Genomic DNA, 20116 nt, shown 5'->3' on the forward strand with positions numbered 1-20116 from the left:
AATAGAAACAGTCCAGACCAAGCTGTCAAGTCAGGTCCTCCCTGAATCAGAACACCTACTAGGGCCTGTTCAGTGGCTTGCAGCTTGGTTCCAGTAGCTCAGTGAGCCCAGGACCCACGCCTGGACATTCTCATTGCACTTAGAGCATAACAGAGAGGAACATGATGTGTGATTAACAGTGGCTCAGATGAATTCAAGCACTCCATCCATTACTTTTTTTATATTCCTCAGTGTTCTCTTTCTGTTGGCTTTCTGGGCTTCAATCAAAGCCACTAATCATCAATACTATTTTTTTTGCAGGGACAAGTGTGTGGCCGGACACTATATCATATCCCAGAAAAGTTTGTTCCTTTGCAACATGGTACATGCAGTCCACAATTTTTGCTCCCCTCAGTGTTGACTGTAATGTCAACAGTCAACACTACAGTCTACACTAAGGGGTTTTACAGTCAATGTACCATGATGCAAAGGAGGATACTTTTCTGGGATATGATGTAGTGTCAGGCCACACCCTTTTCCCTGCCCAAAAGAAATATCATGACCTCCTCTACAATTTATCACACATTCCTAATGTTCCTTTTTGTAAAAATTGCATTCCGGTTCATGGCTTACACTTCATCTGGCCTGAGCCGTAGAGTACGGCCCGGGTGCGGAGAGAACAGCCCAAGCCGGAGATTCTGACCCGACAGTGGATGTAAAGATACGACACATAAATGACCTATGTGAATACCAAAAGTCATAAAGTTAAACTTTTGTCTGAGATTGCCTTTGTTAATCAGGGCCCTATTACTTTATTTTTTGTCTGCTCAGAGGTCATTTCCTCCTTATGTTCTCACAGTTTGTCCAAATGTCTGGAAGCGGGCGGAGGTTAAACCCCTCCTCAAGAAGCCCACGGCCGACCCTACAGACCTGAAAAACTACTGGCCCATCTCTCTCTTCCCCTTCATGGCCAAAGTAACCGAAAGACTTGCAAATGCCCAACTGACCGCCTTCATAGAAGAGAACTCCATCCTGGACGCCTCCCAGTCTGGATTCCACAGCAGCCACAGCACCGAGTCTGCCCTCCTTGGCGCCACTGACGACATCCGCATGCTACTCGACCTAGGACACACCGCAGCCATCATCCTTCTTGACCTCTCCACAGCCTTCGACACGTTTCACATCGCATGCTCGCAGCCAGTTTCCACGACGCAGAAATACAAGGAGCCGCCCTCGACTGGATCCAATCCTTTCTCTCAGAACCCAGAGGATCAGACTCCCTCCCTTCCCCTTCGAACCCACCGATATCAACTGCGGAGTAGCCCCACGCTCTTCAACATCTACATGGCCCCCCTCACCGCCATCGTCAGACAGCACAGACTCAGCATCGTATCCTACACCGACGACACCCAGCTCATCCTCTCACTCACGAAAAATCTCAAAGACACCAGACTCAGCTTCCAGGAAGTAATGAAGAACATTGCAGCCTGGATGAAAGACAGCTGCTTGAAGTTCAACTCAGAGAAGACCGAGGTCCTCATCCTCGGACCCTGCACCTCCACCTGGTGGCCCACTGCCCTCTGGAATCCACCCACACATCCAGACCACGCACGAAACCTCGGTATCATCATCGACTCCTCCCTCTCCATGAATCGCCAGATCAACGCAGTCACCTCCACCAGCTTCAACTGCCTGCTCATCCTCCGTAAGACCTTCAAATGGACCCCCCCCCCCCGACTGCAGAAAGACCGTCTTCCACGCACTCATAACCAGCAGACTGGGTTACCGCAATGCCCTCTATGCTGGAATCAACAGAACCCTTCTACACAAACTCCAAACCATACAGAACGCCGCAGCCAGACTCATCCTCGGGACACCATGCCATGAACACATGACCCAACACCTACGAGACCTCCACTGGCTCCCCGTCGAGTAGAGGATCACTTCAAACTCCGCACCCACGCCTACAAATCCCTCAACAACTCCGGATCCAAATACCTCAACGAGAGATTACCCTTCCACATACCCAAAAGGAACCTCCGCTCTGCCGACCTCACCCTAGCAGAGGTCCCCCATATCCACAGATGCAGAGCAGGCGGGAGAGCCTTCTCCTACATCACGGCCAAGACCTGGAACAAGCTCCCTGTGAACATCAGATGCTCCTCGACCCTGTACACGTTCAGGAAGGACCTCAAGACGTGGCTCTTCGACTGATCCGGAGCTGCCCCCCCCACCACCAGAGCCCTGAGACCCTCACGGGTGAGTAGCACGCTTTATAAACCCCTGATTGATTGATTGATTGAGTTTCTCCATTTGCTTTCTAAGATTCTAGACACAAATTCTCTGTTCCAAACTTTAAAATGAATCCCATCAGCAGAATGATGGCCCTGCTTCTGTTGTGCTCGATTACAATTGCAGAAACTGCACTTGCTATTGTGAGGGGCAATGGCAGAATATAAGACCAGGGTCACCGTGAATTTCACTAAGTGGGTTTAAGACCGATGAAAGGTTTGGGTGTTGATCACAGCCCAGAACATAATACAACCTACAAAGTGCATCATCCACATGACAATTTAAGAAGGGGAAATTTGAGGCTGATGAAGGGTGCTCAGCCTAGAAAAGTAAAATGGTACTAGTCCAAGTAGCATGTTACCCAAATTCCAAACTCCATAGGGCAATGCAAAGATGCCAGAAACTGGTATGTCTGAAGGCATCACCTACAAAAATCATACGCATGTCAACTAAAACCAAAGAGCTCCATATCTGATGATGGATAAGACACCAAAAGCTCATAGAGGCTACACACTTCCATGAAAAATGGAACATTGTTAAGGACCACCTAGATTTTACAGCTTTCTTCTTCGTTTGCTTCTACCGCTTTGCTTGACTATGGGCATTGAGAATACAGGATCACTTGTCAAAACTACCATTTGTCAACAGTTATTCCGAATTCTTAACAAACTTACTACTGCCATTCCAATAAAGGAAACAGGCATTTAAATCTCAAGTGATAAATTGGGATTTTTATTGACTATTTTAAAATCTAATAGAAAAAGCGAGTTCCAAATGGTGAATCAGGTTTCCTATCTCGAAGATCTGAAAGCAACCAGATGTTCAAAGGTATTAATTTTCATCTGCCAACAAATGCTATTATTGTCGCATTTGTTGTAACTCCATCAAATTTTTGAAATCTTAAAATATGACAATTTTTAAAGAATGCTTATTGGGAGCGTACAGAGGGACTAACTTAACTTCATGGTTGTGAAGGTGATTGAGTAGAACCAACTTACGAGAGCATGGCTGAATGTTGCAAGGCTGACTCTCCTGGTCCGGCCCATCACATGGCAGTCCGGTACCTGACGGAGGTGGGTCCGTGCAGAAGCGATACCGGTTCTGGAGACCAGTTTCACAGGAAGCTGAGCACTCACTCCATGGAGTCCACTCCGACCAAGCACCATCCACTGCAGAAGAAAAAAAACACATGTGAATACAGCTGTGATGTAAAAGGCTGTTTTCATCAAGATGTACAACTTTCAAGGCCACAAAGGTCTCTTGTTTTCTATGTAATATTTTTTGAGATATGGCTGAGGTTAAGTTTGTTTGCTATGCCTCGGACCTACCATCGTTTCAGAGACACTGACTGTCTGGAAATCAAACCAGATCTCGTGTTATCATCCTCACAAGGATGAAAGCATGAGTGGTTGTGCCAGGATTCAAACCATAAATCCACATACTTCACAACAACACAGCAAACAGTTCACAGCGCCTCACGCATCTACAAATATAATGCAATCAGAAGATGAGCCCACAAGCATCAACAGAGATGAAGCCAACACAGTAAGGAAGCCCAGGAATTAACATATATGGATCCATTACAGTGAAGGGTCCCCAAGCTTGAACAGCATTACACTTACCATCGCAGGGTAGGTGCGAACAGTTGGTGACCCGGCCAGAGAGGCACGTGCTGAGGGAAGGAGAGAAGCAGGACAGAGGGCATCATCAATAATGGCAACGCAAGCACAAAGGCTCCACAGACATGCAGCAGCACGATTCATGAAATGTGCAGACGCAAGCAAGGCAATGCTCGTGCACATCCACTGAGCTACTTTAGACCATCCAAAAATCATTCTGATTCCAGAATACAGGTAGTCTCTGAGTCTAGTGGTTGGAGAAGGTTTCAGAGTTGCAGGTACCTGTGGGTGTCTTTGATCATGTGCCCTCTAGAGTTTAAAGCTATGGAGATCAGATACATCTATACTTTCTAGGAACACGATCAGAAGTTCCAAAACTGCGTCAATAGACTGCTAATCTTCCTTTCATATCGTTGGAACTAGTCCTCGTCATATGCCTTCGAGTGCTACTGCTCATGTAATAGCATTGGATATCTGATTGCTACACCATCATCATACATATATAAAGGGTTTAATATTGCAGCATCTGCTAAAAATTCAAATGCAAAATAGCACAAAAAAGGCAAGTGCAAAACTGAAAAAGATCTACCGGAAAGAGCAATCATAAATACAATTTTCAGGAAAATCTAGAGAACTCGCAACCCAGTGCAGAGTTCTATCTAAGGAGGTCATATCCATGTCATGGTTTAGGAAGAAATCCAGGGCTATAGGGATTCAATAAGAAGTTGCTAAAGGGATGCAGTGTGGAGTTGCAGCAGGGGTACAGAGGGCAAGGGTTAGGAATTATGTGTTGATTTTCTTAGGTATCAAATAACCAACATGAAATATTATGCAACTCAACGAATTGCCACTAGGTGGCCCTAGACTAACCAGTTGAGTGAATCTATGGCATCCACAGTGTGCTCGTTAGAAAAGAATTACTGACCAGTTATTGCAATGTCTCTGGATAATCTCTCCGGGAACATACATAGCTCCATCCTCAGTGCATGGACAATCGGATGCGGGAACACAGAGGTTATTCTGAAAGGAAACAAAACAATATGAACGTATGTAATAAACTGCAAAACATCCAGGTCGCCTCAATAACCTATTCAGAGCAGGATGTATGTTATCCTAGGCAGAAGGACAAGTCGCCAGCCCCTTCCTTTGGAAAGGGCACACGACTGATGTTTCTTGGTTCTATATGGCACCCCCTGTTAATGGAGCCTGGGGTGTCTGCTTTGAATTGCCCTGCCATAGACCGAGCTCTAATCTTTGAACACCCTGCAGCCCTCTTTCACTTGAGAAACAAGTCGTTCAATTCAAGGCATCCTAACTCACACTCTTGGGGTCACATCACGAGTCCTAGAGTTTGTCCAGAGTTAAGTTCAGCACCCACTGTGAATGGTAAGATCATGGACGTCGATCAGGGTCGCAGCTGCGACCCATGATATGCCCTTTGTGGCCCCTGGCACTGTCCTTGTCATCAGAAGGCCCAACCGATCCAAGTGAGAAAGCATGCCTGGCCGCTCCTATGGGCTCGCTGGGCATTTGTCTCAGAAGCACTCCAATACACAGTGCGTTTGACTCAATTGTATCAGAAAATTAAAGAATGTAAAGTAAAAGCGTTTAATTCTGAATACGAGCTTAGTGGTACTGAAGTCTGAAACGAATCCTTATTCGCAGAATTGCAACTGCACCATCTACGCTATAAAAACGCAAACAAATAATGAAGCTGCAGGGTAACATAGCGTTACAACAAACAAATGATGGACGGAATGCTGACAATGCAGTGTGTTTTGCTGTTCACCCTATGTGGGAAGTGTATGCCCAGACGTGGGTCCCGTGCTCACTACGCCACTGGAATCAAGCTATCCTGGCTGATGACGGCTGATAGCCAGAAACCGGTCCTAGGATACTTGATTCCGGTCAAAGGAAGACATGGCTTGGCAGTTCGGGCTGGACTGTTCCCATGAGGCACAGGGTCAAGACTGATTTGCATATGGCCATGTCTGAACTGGGGTGGCGTGGTGAGCAAAATAACGATGGATTAAACCCAGATCTGTGACTGGGGGTGAATGTTTTGCCATTGTGCAACATTCCGTCCATCATCTTGTGTGTTTTGCAGGGTAACATAGAACACCAGTAAAAATGCAGTGGAATATATGCAGATTTTCAGAGTAGGTAACCAAAATTTAAATGCACCACATTGAAGAATGAAGAATGTCAAACATGGCAAAATTATATGAATTTATGCCTGGTAAAGCAGAATTCAGAGCCCCTGGTACAAACCGGAACATGGCTTCCAAAACAGATGCACAATCGAGAAATTGTAAGTCACATCTTCATAGCTGCAGCATTGGCCTACAAAAGCCATCCTCCAGTTAATGCTTGGTTTAACTTGCTTTAGTGATATTTTGCTGTTTTGATAACCTTACACTTCTGCTGAGAGGGCACTTCCTGAAATGTGACTGGGCCGAAGTGGGCGTGATTACAGCAAAGTGTAAAGCAATAATGATAGCTCTAGATATCAAGCGGACGCTCTGAATCTGCATGCATTACAAAGTACCCTCAGAAGGCAGATCTTGATTTCAGGCCTTTTTTCTTCTAACTGAGGGATGGAGCTTTAAGAGTTCAGGTGTGATGTTCCCTAAATTCAGATCCGATCCCAATCAACGAGGAGATACAGCAATTCACTTTCTAAACAAGAACACCTGCCATGATAAGCCACAGCGCCTCGATTAAAAGTACCTCATGAGGCACTGTGCCCGGTGCCTGGGAGCAAAGCCTCATTTCCGAAGAGAGACACACAACTACACTGTCTCACACCAGAGACACACAGAATATGAGGGCAGATAAGGACTATTGAGCCCAGGTGCCCTGCTCCTTTCTGCCTACTCTTTACACACAGACTCTATCAGCCACATCTATCAGGGTTTTTGTCTGCACTGAGTCTGTCGCCCTTCTACGTTGGTCTCAAGCCTTTCTGATTTAATTCGATGTTTTTGTATCTCAACCACTTCTCTGGACGACTGTATCATTTTACCACTATGTCCTCATGAAACAATATTCTCTATTTCTGTTCACGAGCCCCACTCCAGTACCCTTATCTAGATTCTCCCCACCACTCAGCTACCCCCCACTACACTCTCCCATGAGGACCGCCAGGTCTAGGAGCACACTTCAACTAGAAGTGATCTGGAGTCTGCTTCATCAAAGACATCACTAGGTATGTGGACAAGGAGTAAAAACCCCCGAGGAACCCCCAAATATAATGTGCCAACTCCAGAACCCAGATTTAGATAAATATTGCTTAGAATGCGAATGCCTTTACCAGTGTTTCCTATTAACTTTTGTAATAAAATGGGTCAGGCTTTGAAAACTTGTTTTGCCCCAAACATTTGCAACGGTGACGAATGTATTTACTGTATACTGCCAACGCTCGAACTGTTGGTGCAGCAAAGGACTTTTTATTCACTTCGAACAATGTATAGGTAGTAGTTTCATTAGCTGGGTTAGTAAATGAATTTAAGATTTTAACCCCTTCAGCGCTCATGACGGAGCCACTCCGTCATGAGCCACGGGTGCCGTGTGCTCATGACAGAGTGGTTCCGTCATGCTGCGGCCGTCGGCCGCCGCTCCTCCCACGCTGCGCTGATTCCCCGCCTGTGCGGGCGATTAGCGCAGTGGGCGGAGTCATGACGGAACCACTCCGTCATGAGCACAGCTCAACCGTGGCTCATGACGGAGTGGCTCCCTCATGAGCACAGCGCCACCGCGCTGCCCCCAAACCCCCCCCCCAGCGCTGCGGCGGAATTCCCGCCGCAGTGAAGGGGTTAATGCAATATTGCAGATGATTTTTATGTATGTTTATATTAACTAAATTGGTTAATAAACCTAGTTATTAAAAAAACAAATTATAATGCGTTTATCACCTACATTATTTGAGATATCCACAGCATCTCCCTGTCTCCTCTTAGCGCAACCCCTGCCTCTGCTAACAGTGTTTCTGATGTAAACCATTCACCATGTTAGTCGCCCATCCCAAGCCTGTCTCTGATCTGTCTGTAAGCTTCTGGGACAGGACTTCAAGACCTAGATCCACACCTCTCGTCGTGGCATTCAAAATATGGAAGTCTTTAGACAAGGCCTGAAGTACTCTCCATAACGCTCCACATAAGCCCTCCTTATGAGTGATGGTATGCCTCTGGAGGGTTGACTCCAGAGGGGTTGTTTTACCATCAGTCGATTACTAATAGGCCAGTACCTCTGGACCTGATAATTCTGATTCTGGAGACACCGAGTCCTATGTTATCAGGTGCAAATGCATACCTGGTTAAACCACTGGAGGAACAGACAGAGGCAGGGGTTGGGGACACAACCACATCTGAGTCCCCACTGAACCTCTGCAGGACCTCAGGGGAGAAGGCAATGATTACGCTGAACCCCAAAATACCTCCTGCTCACAACTTCCACTTGCTCTGAGCAACCAAAAAAACCCATAAAGAACCCAGAATTTCTGGATCCATGTGACTATTCCCATTCCATGGACAAATCTTGTAGTTGTCAGATTTTAGACCATGGACACCAACTGGAATCAGAGATTGCAGCCTGCGGTACCCCAGCACCCAACTCTGCACACTCTTAAAGATGGCCATTATAGGAATAAATGCTACATTCTTTTGTTGAGATGAAAATTCCAGGGACAGAGGGCTCCAAACACAGATCAGGAAATCCCAATAGACAAGGAGCACACGTCTGTCTGTGGCACCCAACGGGCTCACCAGGTGCAGCTCCATGTTAGATATTCAGGATTATTAGTAGATCATGTAAATGAGATCCATTTAAATTCTTTGGGCCATTCCACAAAGTAGAAAATCTGCACCATAACAACTCTTGGCTACAGTGCAGAGTAACTACTTTTTGCAATTCACATGCATTACCAGTACTGCGCCTGGAAAGCTGTGCCATGAACGTTTCTAGTTCTAGGAATGTCATTTGAGATACCCCCAGGCTCCTCTTCCCCATGTGCAGAAATCTACATAGAGTACCATTATGCACAGGGTTTAAGGAGCATGCTGTGCAAATACATGTGTATCTTTTATTTATTTTTACCATTGAGAAAACTCTTCTGCTGCACCCTCAATCAATGTAGGGGGGATCCGTTCCACATCCCATCTTGGAAGGGCAGTTATTCCAGCACTTGAGTGGAGTAAATCTTTGACCACTGTTGGGTTGCGGAGGGGGGTCAGATAGCAGTTTGTGAATGCCCGCAAATGAACACGTGCATGTACGTTCCCAAACTTACAAGGCTAACCATGCCTTTCCCCATCCATTTCCCTCCCCTTGCATGGGACGTACTTCTATAGGGTCTTATTACTGATGGCAGAAGAATTTGTAGTGGTAAATCCATTTATGCTTGCCAGAAACCCATTTATGAATTCCTATCAAGCGTTTACATTCAAGACTGAAAATACCTTTGTAAATTGCCTTCAAGTCATCTATGTGTTTATGGGCTATAATGAAAATCTAGTACATTTTTAGCACTCCATTATATACGTTTGGTACCTGTACTGTATGCGGCAAACGACCAAAATATAGAATCCAAAATATAGACAGGACAGAATATTGACTCTAAAATATAGATAGGACTGAATATCGAATTATCAAAATATAGATAGGACAGAATATCGAAATTGGGGTATGAAATATCGATTTCCATAATATTGAATTTAAAAGTATAGATTTCCATAATATCAATTTCTTTTTTTTGTGTTATGTATGGTAGTATATGTGTTAAAATTGTGTATTATTTTTGTGATGTATGTTTAATTTTTTTTAAGTAATGAATGTTAGGTAATTTAATTTTTGCGTAATTTAATTCCATAGCGGGTTGTGGGTTTATAGGGGAATAGGGTGGGAAGTAATTTAATTATAGTAAATTAAACAATAATTTTTATTTATATGTTTTGATAATTAATTGATTGATAATTAATTATTAATTGGTAAATAATTTTTATTAATTGGTAATTAATTTATATTAATTGATTAATTGATGATTATGTTAATAGTTTTTTTTATTATTAGGAGCGGGTTGTGGGTTTATAGGGGAATTGGGTGGGAAGTAATTTAATTGTAATAAAGTAAATATTATTTTTTATTTATGTGTATTGATAATTAATTATTAATTGGTAATTAATTTGTAATAATTGGTAATTCATTTGTATTCATTGATTAATTGATCATTATGTTAATTGATTTTTTATTATTAGGAGCGGGTTGTGGGTTTATAAGGGAATTGGGTGGGAAGTAAATTAATTGTAATAAAGTAAATATTAATTTTTATTTATATGTATTGATAGTTAATTGATAATTAATTATTAATTGGTAATAATTTTTTTGCAATGGTAATACATTTTTATTAATTGGTAATTATTTTTACTTAACTTTTTATTGGTATTGATAATTAATTTAATCTTATTTTAATATTAAATCATTACTTTCCCTACTGTTGCACTCTCAGGAGTGGGAATAGTATTTTTTACCCTCCCGCTATCCAACGCTTTCCCTACTGTTGCACTTACTGGAGTGGGAATAGTAATTTTTACCCTCCGGCTATCCAACACTCTCCCTACTGTTGCACTCACTGGAGTGGGAATAGTAATTTTTACCCCTACGCTATACAACGTTTTCCCTACTGTTGCACTCACTGGAGTGGGAATAGTAATTCTTACGCTCTCACTATCCAACACAATCTCGACTTTTTTGGGAATTTTTCCCTTCCCGCTATCCAACACTTTCCCTACTGTTGCACTCTTTGGAGTGGGAATAGTAATTTTTATCCCTACGCTATTCAACGTTTACCCTACTGTTGCACTCACTGGAGTGGGAATAGTAATTTTTACCCCTACGCTACTCTAAAGCTTTGCCTACTGTTGCACTCTCTGGAGTGGGAATAGTAATTTTTACCTTCCCGCTATCCAACGTTTTCCCTACTATTGCACTCTTTGGAGTGGGAATAGTAATTTTTACCCCTACGCTATACAACGTTTTCCCTACTGTTGCACTCACTGGAGTGGGAATAGTAATTCTTACGCTCTCACTATCCAACACAATCTCGACTTTTTTTTACATTACATTTATTATTTTTACATTTTAAGCTTTTTTATATTATATTAAGTATGTTTTATTTAATTGTTTTTAATATTTAATTACTTTTATATTATTTTTAATACATTTAAAAAAATATATATTTTAGCTAACTATATTTTATCATTCTATTTTGGAATCGATATTTTAGTACTTACCTGTTTGTAGATAGGGATTCTATATTCTGCACTTCTATATTTTGGAGTCGATATTTTGGGCATTCTATATTATGTCACTCGATATTTAGTCACTGAACCACTGTATGCACACTGGAAGCAAAATATGTAACCCACCAGCAATACATTGCCCGCGCGACAGTAGCATCCGGGTTGGCAAGTCCTATTGGAGCCGGCAGAGCTTAGATCAGCACAGGAAGCTGGTCCATCAGCACACTCCTTCCAGACCTGTCCATCAGCGCAAACCCCGGGCTCTTCACCTGAAAAACAAAGAGGGAATGCACTACTGTGAAAGGCAGATGTAGCCATGTAAGGGCTCTCTGCGTAAGTGCAAAGAAGGACCTGTCCATTCTACAACTAACGTATGGATTCTGCTTAACAGTGAGGTTCTGTGCCCTGTTAAACCCTTTACACTTATCATGGCTTGCTAGGAATAGACCTCAGTATCAATCATCCCCCACGTCTTTCCTCAATGAATGATATTATGATGGTAGAAACTGCTTGCTCAGCTATTATTTGGTGCTGAAAAATGCTCTAATTATTGAACGGGTTAGCAAATAAGAAATAACTTTTAAGGGGTGTGTGGGTTTTTTTTACATTTCAGAAAGGGCTTTACAAATTGCTCAAAAGACCTTCCGGGTGAAAAAGGTGACCACCAAAGCATTTTGAAGCTCATAATGTTAATACATAACTAAAGTGTATATTAGAACTTTGGAATGTTGGGAGCTCCATTGCAGACAATGGAGTGCTACGTGCTTCTACGGGCCGGTAAAGGCCCGCAGAGCAACATTCCAATGTTTCTTTTGATCACAGCATTTGCTGTGAACAAAGGCCTCTCGGACTCGAGGGGATTTAAACCCCATTGGGCACCGAGACGCCTTTGTTTAATTTGTTAGAACATTCTGCCCTCTAGTGGCAGAATGTTCTAATAGCCTTATAGCCCTTCGTAGCTGGGCTATACCAGTTATTAAAGTCCAGCTCCCTTGCTAAAGGCCCGAGCCGAACGCTGGAGTGGGCCTTTAATAGCCAGTATAGCCCGCTACGCGGGCTATAAGGCTTTAGTAAAATATGTTTGAGCACCGTAATGTAACCAATTCCTATTCACACGACTTACCATGAGTTCAATTTCTTTTATGCTGCACTATTTTAGTGATTTCTAGTGGAGAAAGCTTGCACAGTAATGTCTTCACAAACCAATAATTGCAAGTTAGACATTGGCACACACAAATCATAACACATCTATTTTACAGTAGTAATTCAATTTATGACATCTTTACACAGATAGTTATTGGCAACAAATATTAGTCTCATCAATGAGATTCAGCCAACACATGTTTACAACCACACAATCACTTTTTTCAAGGCTTATGTATATAACACATCTAGTCTTCAAAGCTTGTCAGAAGTCTCCATAAAGGCCCACTCCTTAATAAAATCGAAGCATCTCGCTAATCACCACTCAAATGCCTTTTTCGCAAAACCCGCCAAGTTTTAGTACATGGCCGGACTTCACACGTTACAAATGATTTACACTTCCCTCAGCGTTCAAGCAATACTAATTCAAATGAAGTCATCGCAGATAACTTTTTCCTGATCCTGTTTATGGAGAGTTCAACAACTGCAGTATAAGCATGAATCAATTCAAAGAGCACAAAATCCATTTGAATCTACTAGTGATTCATGATAGGGCCCCAATAAAGATTCCTCATGCATACAAACCACGGAACTCTTGTATAACTCATTCTACATCTTGTGAAGTGTAATTGATATTACATTATGGTGCCTCAAACTGACATTTTGAAATATTTTTATTTGACAACAAAGAGGTAATTGATTTCCTTTAAGTGCTCCCCAAGCACCTCATTGTGGGTTAGCTATTCAATGGATTGTATCCAATTGACTTTGGAATAGGATTTTCAAGCATTTGCATTACGTTTCAGTTCCTCTGTATCTACGAAAATGTTTTACTGTATTGAAATGTGAAATGTGTTAAAAAGAAATGTTAAAAAAGCAAATGCATATAAAACATCACGAAGAGTACTGTATCAGAAGAACTGTCATGAAAGATACTGTGGGGCTCATTTACAAGAAAGCACTGCAAGCCCTTTGGCTGCACCACGCTGCAGCACTTTCAAAGCACAGGTATGGAGGTGATTGTCTCATGCTATGTGTGCTGCAGAATGCAGCACGCACAGAAAGAGGAAAAAAAATGAAGAGAAAATTTCTCCTCATTGCACCTCCCTACACCTCCCCTGGGAAGGCATAGCATTCAGATGCATTTCCAGATTTACGATTTCTCATAAAACAGGAAAACAGGAAATGTATCAGGTTCCATTTGTGTTGCGTGGGAACACCCACAGCAACACCCATGGATTGCCCCTTTCACGCAAAGTGCTGCGTCTAAAGTGGCCGTATTTACAAGGACAGGAAAAGTCATGCAGGGTGGCTTTTCCTGGCCTTGTAAGTATCGGGCAGCAAAATGCGCCGCCGGTGCGTCACAAGGAGTGACGCACCGGAAGCGTAAGGGGCTTGTAAAGAAGCCCCTGTATACTAACAGAAATCATGCATATTGTAGTACAATACAATGAGATAATGCACATTACAATATTGGGCTCTGGGCAAAGGGCCCCTAACTCTGGACCCAGACTTACCTATAGATCCCTTTACATGTATGTATGACTGTATCGCCATTAGTCTCCATTCACTGGGTTCAATGTTGCTACGACGTTTGCTGGTCTCTTGTAACTTGGCTTAAGTAAGAGCTTAATTCCTGAGAGGTTTGTTTAGGGTTGTCTTTGTTTATTTCCTTTGGTTATAGGTGCTTCAATACTATAAGTAGCTGTATGCAGTTTGATCATTAAAATGACTGTCTGATTCTTGACTGTGTAACATCAAGCACATCTATGACCTCTTCATTTATAATTCTGCATGTTGGCAAACATGTACGATTGATTGCTTATTTATTATACCTTTGTGCTTAGTTCTAATAAAAACATATGTACACAAAAAAATGGAAACATGATAACACATATCATCACCTAAAGCTCTGTTCTTGGCTCACTTAGAGTTTTGTCCTTAACATTAACAAACCCCTACAGGGATTTGCTTTTGATAGTACTTACATTCACTGTTGTGCTCAAGATACAAGCCAGGCATTCAACACAGAGCACTGGCCTAAGAAAACATAAACAGAATCACTAAAATCTCTGTTCGTGATTATATCAGACTCAATCTGAGCTCTGTTTTCAAGGTGTGGAGACAAAATATTGGAGAAAAAATACTGTGTGGACAAAATATTGTTTCAAGGATATTAAGAACAAAAATATTGCGAAGTGTCTATAGCTAAGCAAAGTTTTACTATATATAACTCCACATCATATTTGACAATCTATACAATTTCAGAGTAAGAGCTAAGAATAGTACATCTATACTTACCTATTTGCACTTACCTTCTTGATAATATGGTGCTCAATATTTTTGACATGATGTTCTGGTCACACGATATTTATGTTTCAGATATTCTGTTAGTGAGTAGTTTTTAACACACAGACCCATTCAGAGCTCTGCTAGAGGTAACACCAAATAATCCAAGGTCCTCATCATGATACAGATCAACTCAGAGGCATATCTGTAATAACACTTAGAATGTAGAAGCCCTCATTGATCTACTCTTGATACTACTGATGCACACTAAGAGCTCCGCTCCAGATAAGGACCAGACTGAATGAAAACTCAGCTTTTCAGAGTGACCAGATTAGTGAGCTCTCCTTGTGATCACTCACAGCATCAATCAGAGTTCTGGTCTTAATACTAAGGATCCCTCATTTATCTACCCTTAATAATACTGAGATTCCCTTAGCACTCTGTTCTTAACCACAAGAATTTATTCAAAGCTCCATATGTAAAAATACATAGATTGCTAAAGAGTTGTTCTCTGATTATCCTGGATGTCTCAGGGGTTTTCTACCTCTTGAATCTACTACCGATAATATGCAGCATGACACAGGGTTCTGCTCACTAATGACCTGCCCCGGATAATACCCAGAGTTATTCGGTCTTCTGCTGAAAATAGAGTCGCACAGATCTCAGTTTCCTACAATAAGGGGCTCTTCCCTTTATAATATCCACAGTCACTCAAAGATCTGGTCTCATCAACATACACTTACTCAGAGTTCAAATTTTGAAAGACTCTACCTGAACCCCCAGTGTCATTCATACCTCTACACAGATTTAGCATGTCATTGTGACCATGGTGGATGGCTCACAAGCTAATCTAGTCAGCAGAGACTTTTGCCTCTGCCTTCAGGTGGAGAACTACCTGCTGCATTTACAGATGTTCACCTACCCAACGGGGATCTCTGTACCTACAGTGCATCTGCTGGTGAGGTGACTGTACTATAGGCAAAGCTGAACACCAAGTGGGCTGCAATATCACGTGGGCCTCTTGGCATTTCACAAACTCCCAACGCTTGGGTTTGCTTGTAGAAAATAAAAAACAATGGGCCTGATTCACCGGGCGTTTTTTTACATGTGCGTGGGGTCACTGTTTGTTTTCTCAGCTTGGGACCTAGGCTGGTATACTCAGTGTCATTAGCCCCCCAATATACAGGGCAGGGCTCTTGCCTCTGACCTGACAACCCTGCGGTGAGTCGGCCGTGAGGTCAATGTTTGTGGGTGACAGGGCTAGCTCAAACTCTATTGTCAGAAAACCAGCATTTGCTCCACCTCTAAAGAAAAGCGAAAGCAGAATACAGAAGAAAAAGAACTTTGAGAAGGCACACCATTGGTAAAAATATTGAATGTCCTTACCTGTGCAGGGATGGCGATTGCAAGTGGAGAACTCGATCCGGCGCAGCACCACGCTGGCCCTCGTTCGATTCCTGTATCCTCCCCCACAGGGCACCGAGCACTCTGACCATGGACCCCAGTTGCCAGCTGAACCTAGAGGAGCGCAGCAAAATAATGGTATTGGTCATCATGAACACAACCGGTGAGGATTGCCTTATGTCTCCAAAGATTCCATCAATGCAAATAAACTTTCATTGGGAAATGGGCGGTAAGCGAATATCTATTTGCTTCACAGCTAATAAACACGGATTGTAATTGGTAACAGGACAACAGTATTGTCCTACGGATTACCTTTCGATATTTTTGTTTCAGTAGTTTGTATTCGATTTTCCTATATTACGATATTCTGTCTTCAATATTCCAATTGAATACTTTTTTTTCTTTTTAGCCAATAGCATTATGCATTCTTAGACTTTTGGTTCCCATTTTACATTATTACATGTAGGCCGAAAAGACCATGCATGGTGTTGCCAAATACTAGGGCTGCATTGTCTTGATTTCACTTAATACCTCTTTCTTCCACCAACAGTCACTCTATGTCCTTTTACCTTACACTTGCAGGTTCCAGCTTTCTACCTTTGTCATGGTTTTTCCGTCTTTCTCATCCTCCTCCATACCCCCTTGTGTGCATGTCAATCTCTTGGTTTGCATCAAAGCCTGATGAGGAAAAATAATTGATGACGCTCCCAAAATTGAGTTCTTGTGGATCCCATCTGCAAACACTGGCTCAAATTAGGAATTGCAGGAGCCCTTTATTAGTCAAAAACACTTTGTATACACTGACCTATAGGTATGAAGTTGTTCAAACTTGAAACGATGTTGGGAAGAGTTGCTCTTTCCAGGATTCATACTCATGATTTACAAGTCACAGCAGGTATGAACAGCTGGTGCTCAAACAACAGGCCATCTTACCAACGTGTGCACACACGCACCCTGCTTCTAGCTGCTGGGGAAGCAGTAGCATATGAATCCATAAGCACCTTGCTGTCCTTAACACCCCTTCACTCCTTCATTTCTGCTGTAGGACCAGTATAAAGTGCTGTCTTGAAAGTACTCAGGACCACACTCATAAATCCTACAAGTCTTCTGGTCAAATTCAGAAGTGACTTTTGGTCAAGAACCAGTTTATACCTAAAAATGACTTCTTTTGCAAATTACAGCTATTCGTTAATTCTATTAGCAGCCAAATTATATAAAATTTTGTAGTCCGAATTTAGAAGAGTAATTGGACAGTATGAATTTGGATCTACTGGATCAACATGCCTCAACAACACAGGCCTGAACCACGCAGTCTAAACCACAACTGCATCTTTACCACGCATGCTTTTACCACACATGCTTTCACCATGCAATTTCATGGTAAAGACATGACTGGTAAAGGGACATGTGTGATAAAGATCACACCCCAGCCTCTCTTCCCTGAGCCCTAAAATTTGAGTGGTGTATTCTACCCGCCCCTGCCCTTTAAAATACCTGACCCCCCCTATCCTGAGTCTTAAAACCTTGACCCCCTAAAAACTACTCCAAGCCGAGCCCCTCTCCCTGAGCCCTAATTTAAACCAGTCCCCACCCCCTAAAACCTACCCCACCCCCCCTGGCACCAGCCCAAAGGCACCCTAGGCCTGAAAACTGCCCCTTTTCCTGCCCCCTGCCATGAGCCCAAAAACTTAGCCCCCTAAAAACTACTCCGACCCCAGCCCCCTCCGTGAGCCCTACAACCAGCCCCCACCTCCTAAAACTTACCCCTACCTCCCAGGCCCCAGCCCAACTTACCCAGCCATGTCCCCGTCAGTCTTTCTTGCTGCATGCCTTCCAGTTCCTCCCCCATCCGCTCGAACAGCTAGAACACCAACTGGCTTAACCACGCATATGCGTGATTAAGGAAAGTGTTGTCTATCTTGTGGGGTAATAGAACGTGTGTTTCAAGCTGCGTATTAAAGGCCGTTTCCCACTGCATATTTGCTGTTTTAAAGAAAACGTACTATGTTTCCTGTCTTAATAGACGGAGAGGGCAATCCACCTTTAAAAATAAAATTAGCTGGCCAAAGCTGACCTCACTAGGTGGCAATCCCTCCCTCTAAATGTTATGGGGCATAGAGCGCTCTACAAAATGACGATTCTCTGGTGGTTCTTGTATATCTTCTAGAATCTGCTGCTTCACCTTCCGCGGACATGGTTCTGGACCCCGGTGGGGACGGCCGAAACATTTCTGCGGCATGCATCCCAAATCCATCTTGCCCCTGCGTACTGCCAACGATGCCCATATGATGGTGGCATGGGAATAACTAATCTCTATCTTCACTACTTAGCCTAATCCCTTCTTGTAATTCACAACTGGTTCAATGGGGGACCCTACCTGTCGCCCGGAGCTGTCCTTGTCGGCAGGCTCTGCTATATGGCTCTCCAGTCCCCACCTCCTTACCTCCGGTGACCAGGTTGGTGTTCTTGGCCTGGAGAGCGGCGCTTTAACATGTGCAATGGGATGCCAAACTTACACAACGTACACCCCTCTGGCAGGGCACTTGGTTGAGGGAAGTGGCAGCACTTCAAGGCTTTAAAACGTTGGACCTTCTTAGTATCACCCAATTGGGGGACATATGGTCCGGGACACACATAAGCTCCTTCACCTAATCCTAGCAAACACCGAATTCTATAAATATCTTAAACTACTACATGCCCATCGTACACAAGTCTCGGTGACCAACACTTTGCCAGAGTTTAGTCCCCTAGAGGCCAAACTACTTATTGGAAACCTTGGCAGGACCTCTCAGATTCAGCACACCCTGATCATCATTCATCACCCCAGAACCTGGTGGGAGGGTAGGCTGGGTCCCATGGAAGATGGCAATTTGAGGGACGCCATGATGCCCCCCCCATGAGAACTTACTATCTCCAGTTTACTACGGCTGGTCCAAACCTATTATCTCTATTTGGCATATCTTTCTCCGACACATATGCACCGGGCAGGCCTTTTGGCCTAGTCCTGCCTGTCCCAGATGTGGGATATATCCAGCCGATTTCTATCATAAGGTATGGTTCTGCTTTCTGGTAGTGAACTATTGGACCACGGTGTTCCGAGACCTAACAGAAGTTCTTGTTTGGGAGGTTCCTCTCTCCCCCTGCTGATAATGCTTGGTGTTTTTGAGGGGTCTGGAGGTACGAGAGCTGAACAAGCGTTCTAGAATATGGATCTCCTGGTTGCTAAACATGATATTGCCGATAGATGTATATCCTCTTCCCTTCCACCCTGTTGGGATGGTGTCGAGAAGTTGACTGTTGCGCTCAACGGAAGTTTAAGGTTTATCAAGCCAGAGGCTGCCCCGGCAAACATGAGCCGGTTTGGGGGAAGTGGCTGAGTCAATCGGACTAAAATGTACATGAATTAGAGCTCTGGTTGAGACAATTTATCATTCTGCTGTACCATTTGATTGTCGATCTGTGCAGTCACTATTGCTTTTTTTTCTTATTTATCATGATGCTCGTGTGGCAATTGTTCACATCTTGCCACTTTCAGTGGTTTAAAATCAATAAAATCTGTTTATCAAAATAAATATAAAATTAGCTAAAGCCAATAAATATAGATTTAAAACTTCTGAAAATGTCTTATAAAATTCGGAAGGGAGTCCGTCTGGATTGAAAACTTTACCCCGGGGCAGACTACCCAGGGGCTATCCATAAACCTCCGTTTATTCTCTGACAGGACCTGCATAGCAAGAGAGTACTAAAAATAATTTAATTTACTTAAATTAACCTTAGGAGAGATATTATATATACTACTAAAATTATATTTAAAAATGCGTGAATCTCCTTATCTGAAGTGCAACACTTCCGTGATCTCTGGCACTTCACAACATTAATTATATTGCACATCGCCTGTTCCCGTCCTGTGCCTGACAAACCATCGACTTTTCCACAACATTGCTTTAATCATAGATCCTCTCACATTATATTTAATTTGTGCATAATTATTGACTTAATAATGATCCAGAAGGCCAGCTTTCGCCTCTGCAAGCACTTTCCAATTCCTATCGGAGCCATTCTTAAGAAACCTTTTATGCTCACAATTAACCCTGT

The 20116-nt window shown here is 43.0% G+C and overlaps 1 protein-coding gene across 1 annotated transcript in view; it reads right to left on the reverse strand.

The window, feature by feature from the left end:
• Positions 1–20116, reverse strand: part of LOC146796142 (SCO-spondin-like) — a 1481201-nt gene that overhangs the window by 858905 nt on the left and 602180 nt on the right. Inside the window, exons 69-73 of the mRNA XM_085631266.1 lie at positions 16004–16135; positions 11312–11454; positions 4816–4910; positions 3894–3943; positions 3270–3440 (exon numbers count right to left, since the gene is read on the reverse strand). Coding sequence (XP_085487392.1) covers positions 3270–3440; positions 3894–3943; positions 4816–4910; positions 11312–11454; positions 16004–16135 — 591 coding nt within the window. The remainder of the gene's footprint in view (positions 1–3269; positions 3441–3893; positions 3944–4815; positions 4911–11311; positions 11455–16003; positions 16136–20116) is intronic.

The sequence above is a fragment of the Triturus cristatus genome, chromosome 10 (genome assembly GCF_964204655.1).
Source record: "Triturus cristatus chromosome 10, aTriCri1.1, whole genome shotgun sequence".
Lineage (NCBI taxonomy): Eukaryota > Metazoa > Chordata > Amphibia > Caudata > Salamandridae > Triturus > Triturus cristatus.